This window comes from Lepeophtheirus salmonis, chromosome 8 (genome assembly GCF_016086655.4).
Source record: "Lepeophtheirus salmonis chromosome 8, UVic_Lsal_1.4, whole genome shotgun sequence".
NCBI lineage: Eukaryota > Metazoa > Arthropoda > Copepoda > Siphonostomatoida > Caligidae > Lepeophtheirus > Lepeophtheirus salmonis.
Genome location: NC_052138.2, coordinates 11,923,926 through 11,942,155, shown reverse-complemented (window position 1 = coordinate 11,942,155; position 18,230 = coordinate 11,923,926). Strand labels below are relative to the sequence as shown.

General features: G+C 32.4%; 1 protein-coding gene across 1 annotated transcript; it reads right to left on the bottom strand.

The window, feature by feature from the left end:
* Window positions 1–1,480: 1,480 nt before the first annotated feature.
* LOC121123030 (organic cation transporter-like protein) lies at window positions 1,481–3,598 on the bottom strand. Its single transcript, XM_040718107.2, has one exon. The coding sequence runs from the start codon at window positions 3,505–3,507 to the stop codon at window positions 1,777–1,779; it is 1,731 nt and encodes a 576-aa protein (XP_040574041.1). The 5' UTR covers window positions 3,508–3,598; the 3' UTR covers window positions 1,481–1,776.
* Between the last annotated feature and the right edge of the window lie 14,632 nt (window positions 3,599–18,230).

Sequence of the window (18,230 nt, the reverse complement as noted above, 5' to 3'; positions counted from 1 at the left end):
GCTCGGGAGAAGTTATTCTCTTGGATTCAATGTGCATTCGCGCCCAAGTGATTCCTAGAGAAAGAAATATGCTTTATGTACATATATGGATGTCACCAAAAGATTCCTAGGTCAGAGGAAGTAAATGTATTACTATAACGCTTACTCCTTCTAACCAATTAAAGAAACTTTAAAAAAATATATATAAATATATATATTAACAGCTAACCAAAAAATATAGTGTCAATGATCATAAAGAATATTTGAGAAACAAAATTGTCTTTCATTATTTTACACTTTTCTCGACAAGATTCCCTCACATATTTTCTTTTGAGTTCAAGCCATGGAAATTATCAGACTTTGAAGTATGAAGAATTGTCTTTTTACTCGTGAAAAAGAGGATTATTTTGGAAATACGGAATAAAGTTACAGGGAGCAAGGATTACACTATGGATAAAGAGTAGCTTCAAGATGTTCCAAAATTTAGCTGACAATATAAAAACTATAGCTAAGGCAATCAACTCATAAATTATTGCTAAGTATGGTTTTGTATACATATTCTTAAAGTGTTACTCAAACAAATGAAAGGAACAGAACCTGTAATAAAAAATAGTACGATTTTGGGGATCTTTGGGCAAAAATAGAGAGGACAAGCTTATACAATGAGGTTGAAAAACTACCAGGGACATATGTATATACAAGAGGAGGAGCTGATATTAATGAATGTGTATAGATATCTGAAGAATACATTTGTTTTTGTAACCCAAAAAAAAAAAAAAAAAAAAAAATATATAAAACTTGTGAATTATTTATTTTGAGTAAGGCAGAGAGAGAAGCTGCTATTCGGTGTTGTTGTTTTTTCATAGATGTATTTATTCAGAAACAGCAAGAGAGAAGCTAATAGAGATTTTAGGACACCCCTTGATAACTGGACAACAAATTCAAAAGGTAGAATATGATCGGATCCTCAAATACATACACAGCAACATTACATATATCACTGAATAAGGAACCTAGTGCCTTGTCAGCAAATTTGATCGAATTAGAGAACCCCATTTTAAATAACTAAAAATTATGTACTTTATGATTTGATTAAGTAATATTGTTTAAGTGGATTTAACTTTTTATTGTTGTTTTTAAAAATTAAGTATGTTGTAGAGTGCTTGTGATATTCAATTTTTGCTGGAATATAGAACTCTTTGAGGAGTCAAGAAAAAAAAAGAAAAAAACTTTTTTATATAACTTGTATATGTCCCTTAACGCTTGGTGTCCTCTTAATTTGGAAATCAAAATATAACTATCCTCTATGAAGGAATTTACTACTACCATATAGAAGCAAAAAAATATTTATTTGGACTTACAGTTGTTGTCCCTTCACTTTAAAAACGGTGCACAACGGAGCCTCATTAGGAACCTTTGTCTTACAGGACAAATATATTCTTTTTTTTTTTTTTTTTTTTGTTAAATATAAAATAATAACACAAATTCATGCACAAAGAAATATCCAATAATTTTTTTATTCTAATTTAAATTCATGAATGAACAAATAAGTTTGTAAAGAAACATAACAATAGTAACACTTTGTTTTCTGGGATAATTTCATTCACGCTCTCACATCGATGTAATTGAATGTAAAACTAACAATAGAATACTTACAAGTATACAGAAATTACCGTGCCTCTTCTCAATTCTAGTGAAACAGAAACAATCAAATATTTATTAGTGTCAACGTTGCAAATACACATTTCTAAATATAATAAGAACTGATAAAAATATAATAACGTAGCTTCAATGTCTCTATCGGTCTTGTACTTTCTGAATGGTTTGCGGTAGATTCTTCCCGGATGTTTCTGGAAGGAAAAAGGCACTGAGTCCAGCAATCAAGGTAGGAATACCTATTATAAGCAAAGGAAGAGGTTGCCAGTACACAGCAAGTGCTCCAATGAAGGCTGCTGACATCCCAAAGAGTCTCGCAATCGTTGAACAAGTCCCAACTGCTTGTGCTCTTAAATTTGTTGGATAGAGTTCCATGGGTAAGAGCCAGGCGATTTCAAAGCCAGCTCCAGCACTCGCTTTTCCAAATAAGAAAATGATTAGGATAAGAGTACTCATGCTCTTGGGTATCACTGCCATGAGGACACAGCTTATCACTGTGAAAGTCTGATAAATAAAGAGATTGAATCTCCTTCCAAAAATCTTAAGAAAGAAGTAGAGGACAAGGCTTGCAGGGAGCTCAGAAAGTCCAGAGAGAATAAAATTGACGTAAATATTTCCACTGAGAGTAGTAATGTTGAGAGTCAGTGTATAGGCAGTTACACAGACAGTGATCCAATTCAGGATGAGAATGAAAGATATTCTTCTTTGGCCCTTTTTGAACATATCCCATATCTGATGTTTTCCCATATTCTCAGATTTCATGAACTCAACATGGATCCGCTCCAAGATTTTGTCAATCAGTTCGTGACTTTCCACACTCAATACTCTTCTGTTATCATGAGCTATTTTAAGGAGCGTTTCCCTTGCACGCTCCTTCTGATTGTTGGCTATATCCCAGCGAATGGACTCTGGGATAAAAAACCATGTAGATAAAGAAAGAATGCAGATTATGCCCACAGATAGATGTAGATTTTGATAATCCCGAATTAAGTAAGCAAGTGTTCCTAGAACCACCATGTAAATAGGAGCAAAGGTATCCTTGATGGCTACACATTTTTCTCTTCCCTTTGTCCCAAATACTTCGATGAGCAGACTTTTTGCACCAACCCACTGAATTGGAATACATATACAATTTAAAAGACGAAGGCCAGCATATACAGGGAAAGATGGTGCAAATCCACTGAGGACAATACAAGGTACAATGACTGAGATAGACATAAAGCAAGCCTTCTTCCTTCCAAAGTAATCCCCTAGCTTTCCACCAACTAGGGAACCAATCATGAGTCCCATCATCATAAGTGTACCCAGCAGCCGATTCTTTGATTCATCCCCACAAACCAAACTGTACTCAGTTGTGAGTGTATATTCATACAATGAAGTATCATACACCCACTCATTACATGGGACGATAGAGTTAGAATCAAAGTTATCCTTTTCACAATCCCCATTGGGATCCAGGACTTTAAACATGAAACAAGAATCATATTTTGACATGGGTTTTAAGAAATTCGTTGTGGAAGAGGATAGAGGTATCGCGTAGCTCATCCAAGAAGAGGAAGAATCATTGCTTGAATAAGTATTCCCCCCTTCACATATTGGGACTTTACAGTGATGATCAGGGGTGTGTGCCGCAAACATATGAACTAAAAGGGGGACTCCACCCGCGGCATTCATAATAAATCCGAAAAAGACTATTTTCCATTGTGCTATCCCGTTTCCTCCGACAATGTTGTTTAAAATGTAGTCAATCCCTTTGGTGTTCACTTCATCTTCCCCTTTCCATGATCCCCTATTTCCATGGCCAATAATATGCTCTTGAATGAAAAATATGATGACAGAAAAGGAACAGAGTGTAAGAAAGAATGATCTCATCCGAGAAATGTATTTATACTGCTCTAAGTGACTATAGAATTACATATTAAGCAAAAATAATAATCAAATAACAATTATCTAAAGACTAAAATTAAAGAGCAATTTTTGATTAAATGAACGTCTCCTCCATTAATTCATATTGTAACATCATTATCTCTCTCTTTTTATTTATTATTTGATTACAATATATCGTGATTAGTGTTGATCGTTGAATTAGTGTTATAACTATCGAGTTCAATTTTTTTTTTAGGATTGAGTCAAGTTAAGTTCGAGTCGAATTTTTATCGGACAACAAAAAAATATTTTTTTCATTGAATTGATCAATCTAATTAAATCAGTTTGACTGCCTAAATAAGGCAGATAATTTGTATCAAATTGTGTAAGTAATATTAAAAAAATATTTAGTTTTGGGTAAAGAAAATTATTTCAAAAGTTGTATCTTTATAATCACTTCAAGTAATCACAACTGGTCACTGTGTTACCTCAAGAATCCAAAAAAATGCTTTTTATTGTCTCATTTTGAAGTTTGAACGTTGATTGATTGAATCTCAGTTCGCTCTTGTTAATATGTGAAGAATTTTATCCTATTTTTGAATAACAACTCTATAATTGGGAAGAATTGGATACCAATCAACTGATTTTCAGTCTTTTTTTAGAAGGTAAGGTAGCATTAAACAAAGAAAGGTAACGATCTCCAAACTTTCAAGCCTTTGGGCAAAATAATGATGGTATGTGATTGGACAATTAATCAGAATCGGAAAATTGGGGGGTTTTTTCTGGACTTGACATCGGGAAATAATGTTTAATTTGCCACTCTGATTCTTACTTATTACTTTTCGAAGTTATGAAAAAAATAAATAGCCAACCCACAAAAAAATTAAGAAATTTTGCTTTATACTAAAAAATTTAATATTTGAAATTTTTGTTCAAAAATTACATTTATTTTTGCAAATTGTTCTCCAAAAATTTAATTTTCTATAAATACCTATGTAATTTGGAAATTTTTCTCTAACAACATTAATATTTGGTGAATAGCCGTAGATTTTTGAAATTTTTTTCCAAAAAATTTTTTTATTTTTTTATTTTATGCTAACAGTGGTAGATTTTGGAATTTTTTTGAGAATAGCCATGATTTTTGAAACTTTTTGTCAATAGTTGTGAATTTTTGAAAAAAATTTAGATATCAAATTGTATATTTGAATTTTTTTCTGAAAATTTTAATATTTGAAATTTTACTTTTGGTTTTTTTTTCTCATTATTTGGAAGAAGTTGTTAATGTTGCTCTTATGGAGTATTTGGAGGAGGGGGGTGAGTTCTATCAGAGGCCATCCGTTGACTGATGGATGTGGCCGTAGAAGATTATATCTAATTATGCAATAGATTACAACTTTTTCTTATATCTACCATGAATCATGAAGTAGAATTACTTTCAGGAATACTTAGCACAGCGTAGTGTGCAAATTCGTACGAGCAGTTTTTCTTCTTGGACATCGATGAACTCGGATAAGAGTGAATTCAAATCCTAATTGAAGTATTTTTACCATTTGTTTACAGTCTATAATCATGTTCCTTATTCAAATTTAATTATTTGTTACCTTATATTAAGTCTATATATTATATTGTAATAATTATCATTTGATGGTGTGATGATTTTATCGATCATAATTGTTGAAATAAGTTTACAGGAAGGATTGTACAATTATAGGAGCTTATACCGTATATTTCTATATCTAACAACTATATAATAATAGTAAATAAACAATAATTAACAAATAAACACGTCTATTATTAATTATGTAATTTAAATTAAGTTTCTTATTTAAAAGATATGAACAAATCAAATGTTATCATATTGACGCTTCGTTGACAGTCAACTATTTCTTTCTTACCCATATGAAGTTGTGTTATAATTTTATCCATCACAATTGTTCGAATAAGCTTTTACGTTTTACCTGGAACAACTGTCATTTCCGACTATTGCAACCTTGGGAAGAAGTTAGATATGCCACACTTTACTGTAGGGCATACGTATAACTTTGAGGATCCATTCACTGGAGCTCATATTCAGACGATTGAGTCTTTCGAGAGTAATTTCAAGGGTATGGTCAGACTGTTTTGAGTAATTAATACCTCGAGAGAGCTTTTTCTGACATTTCTTAACGAGTATATGTGGAGGAAGTGTCTTAAGGATATAAGTACTCTTGATAGAATTCCTGACGACATTATGAGTCAATATCCGTATATCATATTTTTCATTTATTTTTAAAAAGTTCATTCATGCTCCACTTTTTTTCTGTTTCCTGACTTTTTGGATTTGATGGCATATATATATGTATGTTTTTTTTACGATGATACCCTTTATTTTCATCCAAGAAGAAGTATATCTAAAATAATATTCCCAAATTACACTTATTCGATAGCTTTTGATCAAAAAAATATTTTAGAAGGATTGTGAATTAAACGAATTATAAATTTGGACTGCTTTAATTTAATGTTTTTAATTTATTTTAGAATAAACTCATTTTTTCTAAATATAAGTATACCCTTCCACACAGTGAGACCTTCCATTTACGTTCATGACTGTAGTATCGGACTGGGCGTGGTTTCATTCTAGAGTTAAGATTCTGTAGTTTGCTTGAAAATACAGTCAGTTGCTATATATAATGTGTTGGAGTAGTGAGGAACAGCAATAGGTAACATCGTTTAAAACATTTTTGTATAAGGAGATTTTGTATAACAACAATTTCGTATAAAACTATTTCGCATGAATTTATGAGGAAAAGGGGTATAGACTTTAAGAATTGTCATTTTGTACACCGAATGTTGGGGGTGTTTTCGGGTACCGCCGATATTTCAGTTTTTTAAGTATTTAACCCTCTCACAGCCTCCCAATTGTACCCGAATGTTGCGAGTGTTTTTGCCTACCGCTGGGTCATCAAACAAGATGACCCCCCCCCCGATACTTTGGAACCAACTACAGCCCCTCACAATCACCCCCATTATATCCTGAATGTTAAGGGTGTTTTTGCCTACCACCAGGTCCCAAAATAGATACTTAGGAAACAACTTAGAATTGTATAAGAATTTTGAACTACCAACCCCCAACATTCGGGGTGCAATTATGGTTTTGTGAGGGTTTATAGTAGTTTCTTCAAGTATCGGCAACAGGTTGCATCCCGTTTTCGGACCCAGCGGTATCCAAAAATACCCCGAACATTCAGATTACAGTTGGGAGGTTTGAGAGGGGTTTTTATTTGTTTCTTCAAGTATTTGCGGTAAGTTGCTTCCCGAGTTAGGACCCGGTGGTACACGAAAACACCCCCAACATTTGGATTACAATGGGGAGATTGTAGGGGGCTCTTAGTTTTTTTTCTTCAAGTATTGGTGGTAAGTTCCTTCCCGTGTTAGGACCTGGTGGTACCCGAAAGCACTCCCAACATTTGTGGTACAATTGGGAGTGGTGGAGGGGGGCTCTAATTTTTTTCCCATGTATTGGCGGTAAGTGCATCCCACTTTGGGACCTGGTGGTAGCCGAAAACCCCCAACATTCGGGGTACAATGGGGGGTTATGAGGGACTCTTAGTAGTTTCTTCAAGTATCGGCAGTGGGTTGCATCCTGTTTTGGGAACCGGCGGTACCCTAAAACACGCTTAACATTTGGGGTACAAAATGAAAATTCATGAAGTCTACTCCCTGTTTCCTCATAAATTTTTACGAAATGTTTTTATACGAAATTGTTGTTATACAAAATCTCTTTATATGAAATATTTTATTCGAAATGTCCTTATAAGAATATGTTTTATACAAAGTTACTGTACACCGTGAGGAAAATGCGTTTGCCATCGAAGCATACTTTTTGAATCGACTATCTGTGATTGTAACACAGTGCACCTTTCAAAATTGTTTCAATGTAGCCCAAAGATGTGCTTTCTGTGCTAAAAATCAATGGTTACATGGCTCACTACGTTCAAACAAACTGAGAGTACGACATTACTATAAAATGGAGTCCCTCGGCCCATTAGATTAACTGAGAACATTGTAACAGTGTGAGCTTCAATCTCGCAATCCCAACGACGTATTGCACATTTGGTTTTAACAGGACGAAGCAACGGCTCACACTTCATGGGTATCGATGGCTATTTTGAGGGAATACTTTCCAGATCGCCTCATTTCAATAAGGACTGTGTCGCAACACCATTCCTCCGATTTAACCCCTTGCAATTTTTATTTGTGAGGATATTGGAAATCCTGTGTTTATGTCAACCGTCCGAGGAGCCGACAAGATTTGAAGCTCAACATATGAGAAAAAATTCCCAATATACTCGATAATACGCTGGTGAGGGTTATGGAAAACCCAAAAAATCGGTTTATTCAGTGTATGGTCGATGAGAGACGTTGCCAATTCCATATGATTTTCAAAATTGTGTACAACAAAACTTTAAAAGTGTAATATCAGTATGAAGCAAAAATAAACTTTTCTGACTTATACAACTTATTTTATTACTCTTTGAAAAAACAAAGTTATGTTGACGCATCCTGTAAATGACTTACATATTTAAAGAAAAACGTAGATTAGTAAATTGAAAAGAAAAAACGGTACACAATGATTAATAAAATATGTCTTGCTGCAATGTAAAAATAAAAAAGCGAAAATTAATGTCGTAATCCTGACAGTTAAAAAAAATGTGTGGGAGGAGACCAGCTCAGCTGTCTTAAGGTTTCATTAGATCAGTTGCAAGCAACTTTGAGAGGAAGAAAATAAACACAAATCTCGCAAGGACATACAGGCCACCATTACTTCGATTTCAATCATCAATTCTCCAGCAAGAACTTACACTTATAACTCCCGAGCAAAACCTTATTGGTATCTCTGTCTTATAAGTGCACGCTCACTAATGATTACTTGACACTTCAATGTTTTATCTTCAAGAATAAGATAATAATAATAATAACAGCAGCATTGGAAAAAGCTGTTCCTACTTTCTGGGACATATTTTATACACCTTTGCCTATATATACCCAAGTGGCACCATCGTTTGTGTATTATTGTCAATTGGTAGTCTATATTCTTATAAACATTTTTGGCCCGAATAAAATGAAATTGGGCTGATGCAATCATTAGATAATACTGAATTTTTCTGATTCAATAATTTTGGATGATCGCATCATACATCAGTATAAAAGGGCTCAGAAAACACAAAAGGATGTTAGTTGAACTTCAATATCCGAAATGGTGAGAGCGCACTCTTTAGAACCCGGACCAAGGGGGTTGGCATGATAGAGGATGGATCAAGCCATAAAGACGCATCTCAAATATTACAGATTCCTCTCAGGACAATTGAGAATTGGTCTAAGAAAAGGAAGGATGGACAAAACCTTGCAAGTCAGAAGGGTCGAGGAAAGAAGAAAAAAATTAACCCTGATCCTAAACTGGTGATTTCAAAATCTTTTACCAAAAAGAGGCAATCCACAAGGAAACTTGCAGCAAGATTGACTTCAAAAGGGCTATTGAATATCCAAGTCATCTGTCCACAACTACCTGAGGCATTCTTTGAAATCTTTGCCATACAAAGCCCAAACTTTCAGAAAACCAAAGGAAGGTCCAGCTTCAATTCTGTCGTAAGCATAAACACTGGACTGCAGATGACTAAAAATGTATCCTCTTCAGTGATGAAAGTTCATTTGAGCTATTTCATGCCCAAAATCGGGTTTGGGCAAGAGATATGGTAATGTGGAACCCACTCCAACTGTGAAAATTCCTCTGAAAATTCAGGTGTGGGCCGTTATCAGCCACCAGGCACTGTCAGATCTTCACCTGATTCCACAAAACTAAACTGTGACAGCTGAGTACTACGGAACGGAGATCCTCAGCAAGTCTCTGATGTCAGCTTTGTCTCGTACTGAAGAAACCTGTACCTCCTTTGAAGAGGAAAATGTGGTCTGACACATCAACCCATCTGCTCACCACTCCAAAAAGGTACAAAAGTGGTGTTCAGACAACTTGGATTCTTTCTGGGGCAAAGGCACATGGCCTACCAACAGTCCTGAATTGTCTCCCATTGAAAATTTGTGAACCTTGGTCCAGAGGGAACTTAATCAAAATGCACCAGCAACTTCAGAGGATGAATTAAAAATAAACTGACAAAAGCTTGAGAAAAAATTTCTCCAAATACTTTGAATAATCTGTATGAAAGGATCTCAAAACGCATAAAAAATGTATTAAGCTGAAAGATCGTCATATTGGGAAGTAAATAAAGTTTTTCGGCAAAAAAATCACTTGTTTAGGCTATTTCATGAATATATTTTTTTAAAACAATCATCAATTTTGGACATACTGTATATTACGGCACCTTTGTTCATCTATTTTTTTGGAGTTTGGATAATACTTTAATTCAATACTAATTATTATTATGTAGGGTTGTGATCATTCTTATCTATTTGGTCCGTTCCATTCTTAGGAAAAGTCCTTGAAATCGGTAGTTAAGACGTCAGTCCTTCAAGCTCTCAATACTAGTGTTGTGTCAGTCCTTAGTGATCCGGTCCAGTCCAATCCAGTCTCCTTGGACTTCTCCTTAACTGTCGGTCCTTGCAATTTTTAATACAAATATCAATTACATAATAATTCATATAAGATATGTATTAAGATTATTGTACATATCTGTCAAATAATATTATTTTTTTCATTATAATACAATATATTGGAACAGACTGTACTGGATCGCGGTCCTCGGTCCTAATTAAGGAATCACACAACACTACTCAGTGCTAGAACTGACTTAAAAAAAGAAGAATCAAACTTTTGTAATGTTATCAAGGACCGAGCTTTATCAACCGGACCGAGACTGAACTGGAAGGGACTGCAGCCTTCATTCCTAAATAAGGACCTACACAACACAAGTAAATTGAATGATTTGAGATACAATGAGAATGATTCATAAGTAAAATTCTCGCCGGAATTTTCTAATCGCCACAGCATGTAGAAATATCAATAAAAGAATATATATCTATAAATATATTGGAGTAATCAAAATTCTTAGAGCAAAATGAATTGCAATCCAACATAACATTACTTTTCGCTAATTCATTATTTTACTTTATCTAGATCTTACTTTGCGAAAAAAAAAAAAACACACAAACACCATTTTGATTCTGTTTGCACATTAAATCCACGGAAATTTATGTTGATTGTCCGAATACAATTCATACATTTTTATGGGACTCTTCTTATCGAATAATAACTTTATTATATCGCTCTATCTATGGACCTATTGTTTTTAAATGTGCATAAGAATGTAAAATAGGGGTTAAAAACATGTATATTGCATTCCTGGGCTAGGTTGCTGATGTGAGGATCATAATGCGTGTGGCGTGTCAATATAAAAACAATCTTAAACAAAAATATAGATGAATCCTAATTTATTTTTTTACTTTATATATATACACGTACGCGCACCTTTTACAGAAAAAAATAATACATCCATTGGATGATGATTCATTCTTAGGGATGATAATCCTTTGTACAAAGGTATGTTATAAAAAAGAAACCGAAAATCAACATGGTAACCCTGTCAATTTGAAGATTTTTTTTGGTCGAGAGAAAGAATAATGATCATGACGTTTTATTACATCAGCTACAATCAGCTGTAACAAGGAAGGAAGGAGAGAAGGGTATAAAAAAGGACATTTGCTAGAATTACTCCGATATCGATCCTCAATTCTACTCTGAATCAAACAAGGACTTACAATTATAACTCCGAAACAAATTTTCAAGGTTACTCGCCGTCTTTTATGAGCACACACGAATATTCAATAAGCTGTAATACCATCTAATAATTATTCTCAATCATGTTAACCCAGTTTTAAATGATAGAATATACATATAATGATTTTCCATACATTCCAATGATTAAGTGTTGATTGATTGATATAATTGATTTATTTCATTATGAGGATGCCTGTAATTGCGATTATCAACATAGAAAAACCTTGTTTATCGATACATTGTTCTTAATGTTAGTAACTATGTCGACACTATTTACAAATCCATTCAATATAAACTCATGCATTATATCCAAAAGTGCATGTTTGCTTTATGAGTGAGATACTTTATGAGATGACTGCAATAATATTTGTCAATATATGATATCCTTAAGTGTACTAAAAGAGTCATCGGATATTAATTAATGATTATTAATTACTATTAGCTACAAACTTGTCAATGCTCAACTCTAACAATTAGCTATCCCAAGCTTTTGAAAGGTTGTTTATAGATGTAGAGCTGTATATAATATGATCTAGAACGGGAGCAATGCTTTTTGTTATTTGCAACCCGAGTATTAAATTATAGAATTTCCACTAATATATTTAATTATTTACAAATACATCTAAATTGTAAACATAGGAGTGATGTGACTGATCAAGGTTCTGAACTGTTAAACTGGGAAAAGCTGCACACAATTTTCCCAAATATTTAAAAGATAAACCTTGAGTTTTTACTGACTCAACCAAAAGAATAAAATATCATCATTATAATTGTATTAAATATAACGTAAACTGCTTGTGATACTTTTTATAGTAGCAACTTGAACAAGATTTTGTATTTTCCACAGCTGCTAGCATTATTATTTAATTCTTGAAGAGAGAACATTTAAGTTTACAGTAATATCCAATACGTGTGCTCCTGAAACACGAAGAACAACTCCAAGGACTCGTAGTAGAATTAAGGATTGACGTCGAAGTAATTTCAGACTATTTGTCCCTGTTAGCACTATCAATTGATGATCATTTTCAGAATATTTTATTTTTACATACCGGCAGGAAATATTTTATACAGCATAGGTATAAGTCCTTGTTGGACTCAGAGTGGAATTGAGCATCGTCATTGGAGTAATTTCAGCCTATATGTCCGTGCTACATAAGGAGTGGGATTTGTGTGTATTTCCTTTCTCTCACGACAGCTTCCAGTAGATCTAATAAAATGTTAAGGCAGCTAAGCTTCTCTTCTCCCAAACATTCTGCAAAATGTCACGATTATCACGTTCGTTTTGGATTTCTTATATTTTTACAAATTGGCGGGAAATATTTTATGCAGCACTGATTATTAGTGTCGAATCACTCATTTTTACATACAATAGGTCACATTTTATACAAGTCTATTCATAGATATCTTGAGGTGGGGACTTGGACTCTTTACTTGCAACTCGAGATGGACTTACTTTCATATTTTAAAGACGTAAGACTCGAAATGATAGGAGATTCAAAGACTTGCAAATTGACTAATAAAAACACAATGGAAAAATCAGTTATCTGAACGCTGATGGGAAGAAATGGCTAACTAGCAAAATATTTGGGGCATTTTTCTGTTTCTTTTAGGAAGAAAAGTTAATTGGGTGTACCGAACAACACACGTTCTTAGTAATAAGTTATCAATCCCAAACATTTTGTCTCCAAACTCCCATTAATACAGGGGGCGCGAAATAAAATTATGGGTCAAGTAATGGAATATCGTATCATTAATAACTTTTTGATAAAGCAATTTATTGCAATAAAATTTTGCAAAATTGTAAATCTACTAATTAACCTTCAAAATTTTAAAAAAAAACCTCCCGGAATAAATAACAGCATCTGAAAGGTGTTGGAAACAATAACCGACCTGTCCAACTTCAACTACTTCGTAATGGCTTCCCTAAGCTAGTTGGGGTTAGTTTTGACCTTATTCTCAAGGAAACCAAGAAATTCAAATGGTTGTTGTGGGCACATGATTATTTTTAATTCAAGACCTCAACTTCTTTGCTATTTCCATGCTTTTCAGACTCTGCGTGTCCATAATAAACTAGTGCTTCTTTCTAATAGCCGTCAAAATATTCCAATTGTGTACCACAGTATTTGTTTGAGCACCGTAGTGCGAGTTTTACTGCCCCTACGGGGCCCTTTCCAGTATTCATGGCGCATTTTTTCACGTAAATTTTCTGCAAACAAAAATAAACTTTAAAAACAAGACTTTTTTAGCTCAAAAAAACACTTAAACATAGAGTGTAAAACACACTTCTTGCAGGCCCCCATTTTTGATCTTATACCCTGTAAAAGTTGTAGAGTGAGAATTGCATCCATGGATGTTCATGTAATTAGCCATATGAGGGGTTTATACCCACATAAACTGGGTCATCATTGAAGGTAATTATTCTATATTTCATAGAGGCATTTCCTCAGAAGAAGAAAAGTAGAACAATACTTCAAAACACGTCATTTTATTTAAAAACTCTGAGCGTGTATGACCACCTTGCTTCAAGGGATATTCTGATGCCCGTGAAAAAGATATTTTTAGAAAATGAAGAAATTGGTTGAGAAATTATAAGAGGCAGCCATTAAGACGAAATGATTATACATTATACATTTGAGTTGTTATTATAAAAAAAATATATAATAAAAATGTATTGTTCCAAAGTGAGGTACAGGGGGTGAAAATGACTTTCAAGGTCAGTGTAAAATGGGATTTAAGTCCATATATACATACATAATAAAGTAGAACCCTGTTCAAGGCTTTTAATAGTTTTTTTCCGAGTCATCATCATATTAATATTCAATTTCAAAGTCTGAATAAAATTCAAATGACCGGGTATACTTCTTCATTGAATCTTCTAAAAACATAATATTTAATGATTAAAATTATGATAATATTTATATTGTAGAGATTGGACTCGATACCTTATTTTAGATTTCAAACAATTTTAAACACCAGCTTTTGCAAGAAAAAATTCATTTATGAATAATAAATAATAATAACCCGTCCATATTTTATATAAACATTTGTTTTTTAGATAAGTTAAGTATATTCAGGAATAATTTGTTTGTACAGAAAATAAATTATTAAATAATAAAATATCGAAAAAAATTGAAAAAACTACTTCAATTCTAATGAAAAAAACAATTTTACTATTACAACGTACCAAACTGCGTACCGTGAAGGATGTACCGCGGTTCGTACATATGTTATTACATAGTTTACTAATTTTTAATCAGTGCAACTCCATCTAATAATTAAATATGTATACATAAATAGATTTAAATTAGATGTCAAAAAATGAATTTTTTGGTGGTACCCCTAACAAGTTCAGTGAGTACCCCAGTGAACCATGCTACCTACTTTGCTAAATATTGTTGTAGACAATAAATTAACTATTACGTTTTCAAGGATAAGATATTTTTCTTTCATTTTCATTCATTTCTTGTCTACAAATCGATCAAAACAAAAATTAAGCAAATATAGCCGTTTTAAAGGGATTTTCATTACTTATTAATTAGATTTAATTTAAAAATCACTGTTTTTCTATGGTATCCAGTTTTAATCAATACAAATGTCTTTTTTATTTATTTTTAAGACCTTTTAATGAAGTTACATAAAGTTGTTTTTTTAATCTGTCTATTTCATTTAATAATAAATATATCAACTTTATACCCCCAATATGGCTTCGCTTTTTGTTTATCATGCAATAATCTGTGGGGTCAATGAAAACAGTATAAATCAAATTCACATTCTTCATAAGCTGTATCATAATTATAGGAGACACCATCTCAAATTTGATATTTTTACTGCATAAAATGAACAAATTTCAAATAAATCTTCATGACACATCAAAATTAAAAATCAACTAAACATTTGGTTCTTTACAACAGAATGTCAATGATAATACTAGTGATGCAACGATTCAGAAAAAAAAATTTGATTCCGATTCAATGCTAGTTAAAATTCCCGATTCGATGCTAGTTAAAATTCCCAATTCGATGCCGATTCAGATTTCTCCATATTTTAAATAATAGTTAAAAAATACCATTTTGCTTGAAAAAAATTCTAAAAATTAATTTTTTTGTAAACAAAATTCAAAAATTAAATCTAAATCATTAAACTATTTTTAAAAAAAAATCAAAAAAAACAATTTGATAATTGAAATTTTTTCAAAAATCCAAAACTATATTGAATTTTTTTTTTTTTCTTAAATTTCAAAACCCAATTGTAAGTTTCAAAAATTAAATTTAATGAAAAAAATCAAATATTTAATTTTTTGGAGAAAAATTTCAAAAATTCATAGATATTGACAGAAAAAATTATTTAATGGAAATAATTTGGGAAATTTAATTTTTGTGAAAAATAAATTAAATTTCAAATATCTAGTTTTTTGAAAAAAAAATTCAAATATCAAATTTTTTGAAAAAAAATTTCATATATTAAATTGTCTTGTAAAATTCTAAAATTCATTAACTTTTTTTTTTTTGCGGGGGGATTTTTTATTTTCATAACATAGAAAATACCATTAATAAATAATAATTAATAAAAATTGAAATCGCAAACCTTATTTCCTCAATACTTCCAGAAAACCACCCGTTTTCCGATTCCCATTTCCGATTAATCGTCCCATCACTAATAAATACTGATATTTGATTATAATCGAAGTATCAGATACTGAAAATCCTTATGAAATGTCTAAATTTTGTACATTTATATTGAGAAAAGAAAGACATTTAAAAAAATATATCGTATTATTTCCATATTTTTATCTGCAGTTAGACGAATACGTTTGAATAAGGATTTAATGACACTTTTTTTTTACACATGTTAGGGTCTATATATAATAAAACTATGCATTAAAGGTATACATTTTTGATAGACAGTAAAGTTTAAGTCGTGTTATTCGTTGGTACCATTTTTGCAAACAATAGTTTACTATCTTCCTTAAAATTAATGAAAACTTAGGCCTCCCAAAATGGGGGAATGTGAAAACGTTCTCTCTCTATATATAAGATGTAGTAAAGAGACATGCATTCTTTCCCCCTCAATAATGTTTATGCCCTGGTCAATCAAAACAGTGCATGAATGACGGTTGGACACGATGGATTCCATCATTTTATCAACATTTTCGACAATTAGTAATCAGGAGCTTGCTGTATCTTTTACATCAAAATTACAGGAACGGAGTTAACGAAACCAAAGTTGAGCGTGATAGTCTGTAACTGCATCAGGCCTAGTATTCTGGCAGTCCTTATTTAATACTGAAAACTGCAGTTCCGTCCACTTTAGTCTCGGTCTGGTCCAGTTCAGTCCTGCATATCAGTCCTAAAAAGGATTAAGTTCTCTTCTTGATGACGTCACTCAACTTTTTTTTTTTTTATCAGTTCTAAAGGGTTTTTCATTAGGAACGCTACAATTTTTCTTCTGTATTTATTTCCTTCCTTTGACATTTAAAAATTTCATTAGTATACATTTAATCATGGAGCGATTTACAATTGATCAGCGATTACAAATTATCCAAATAATCGTAATAAAAAATAACTGATTTTCATTTTAATATCATCAACAGTAGCACGGGGGTGATAAAATTCAACTTGAAAAAAGGAAGCTTGTACCAATTTCATGCTGTACTACTCTAAAAAAACAGTTTCCAAAAATGGACAATTAGTAGTTATTGAAGAAAAATTTGGGCCTACGGACAAATGATTAAAAAACATCAATGTAAGCAATTACAAAAAGCTTCCTTCAGTAGAGAATACTTATGTTTTAACTAGTTATTAAATTGGCCTTAAAAAGTCTAGTATCATCTAACCTAAGTTGCTGAGTGAGCCTAAGATTGTGAATTAGAGAATTATTTTCCTAATTGTTGAAAAGTATTATAACATAGAATAACCTCCATCCAATGATTAAAATGTCCAACAAACCAATTTTTAAGGACCTTTAACATCTAATAAGAAGAGATTTACACCCATTAATGATAATCCAATCATGAATTAACCTAAAATATTATTCAACTTCTAATGCAGCATGTGCGAGAGTCAAAAGGAAAAGTAAGTAATAAGTAAAATTATACTTTGGCTGATATGGAGGGATTTGGTAGCTCTACATCTAAAGCTTCTTAGCCACTTGTGAAAGTAACTAACACTTTATTTAATATAACATATAAATTATTGGAATAAAATGAAAAAAAAAATCATCTGGATTCACAACCTCGTCCAAGGAATATGTATCAACTCATCGACATTTCTCATATTCCTTATATGTTATATTAAATAAAGTGTTAGTTACTTTGAAAAGGTACTTGCTTGCTATGATAGCATAAAATAGAATCCGCGTCTGAATCTGATTCAATTTTAACTCATGTCGGAAACAATACAACTAAGAAGGGTGTTGGGAAGGGTTTTGTTGCAGTCTTACACATTAGTCAAAATTTAAATTTTCCCTTGTATTTGATAAGAGTAGAAAGATAATCAAAGGAGCATACTGCTTACCAGTACAACTTGATGCTTAAAATTACATTCACTGGTACACAAAAAGACGTAAAGGACGTATATCAAATTATAGATGCCCACATGACCTATTCAACAAAGCACAATAAAGGTTTTACCACTATATTCATGTTTCATTTTGAAGCTCAAGGTTGTCAATTATTATCGGGTACTCACACCCCACTTGAGTTCTGTTCAGCTTTGAATAAAAGAGTCTTCATATTTGAGAGAAACTTTAATTTGGAAGTGATCAAAAATATTGATGGCACTTTTGTCACCAATATTTCTTTGGATAAAATGTGTGGGCAGGTCGCCTTTTCAAGCTTGAAGCTGTAAGTCAAAATCTGACACTCCAAAATTAATAAAGGGGTCTGATGTATCATTTAAAAATGTTTAGAAGGAGACAAGACAGATACAAGAGCTAAAAATGAAATTGAGTGAAAAAATGATGG

Coding starts and splice junctions, on each gene's coding strand:
- LOC121123030 (XM_040718107.2), bottom strand. CDS start 3,507: ATGAGATCATTCTTTCTTACACTCTGTTCCTTTTCTGTCATCATATTT.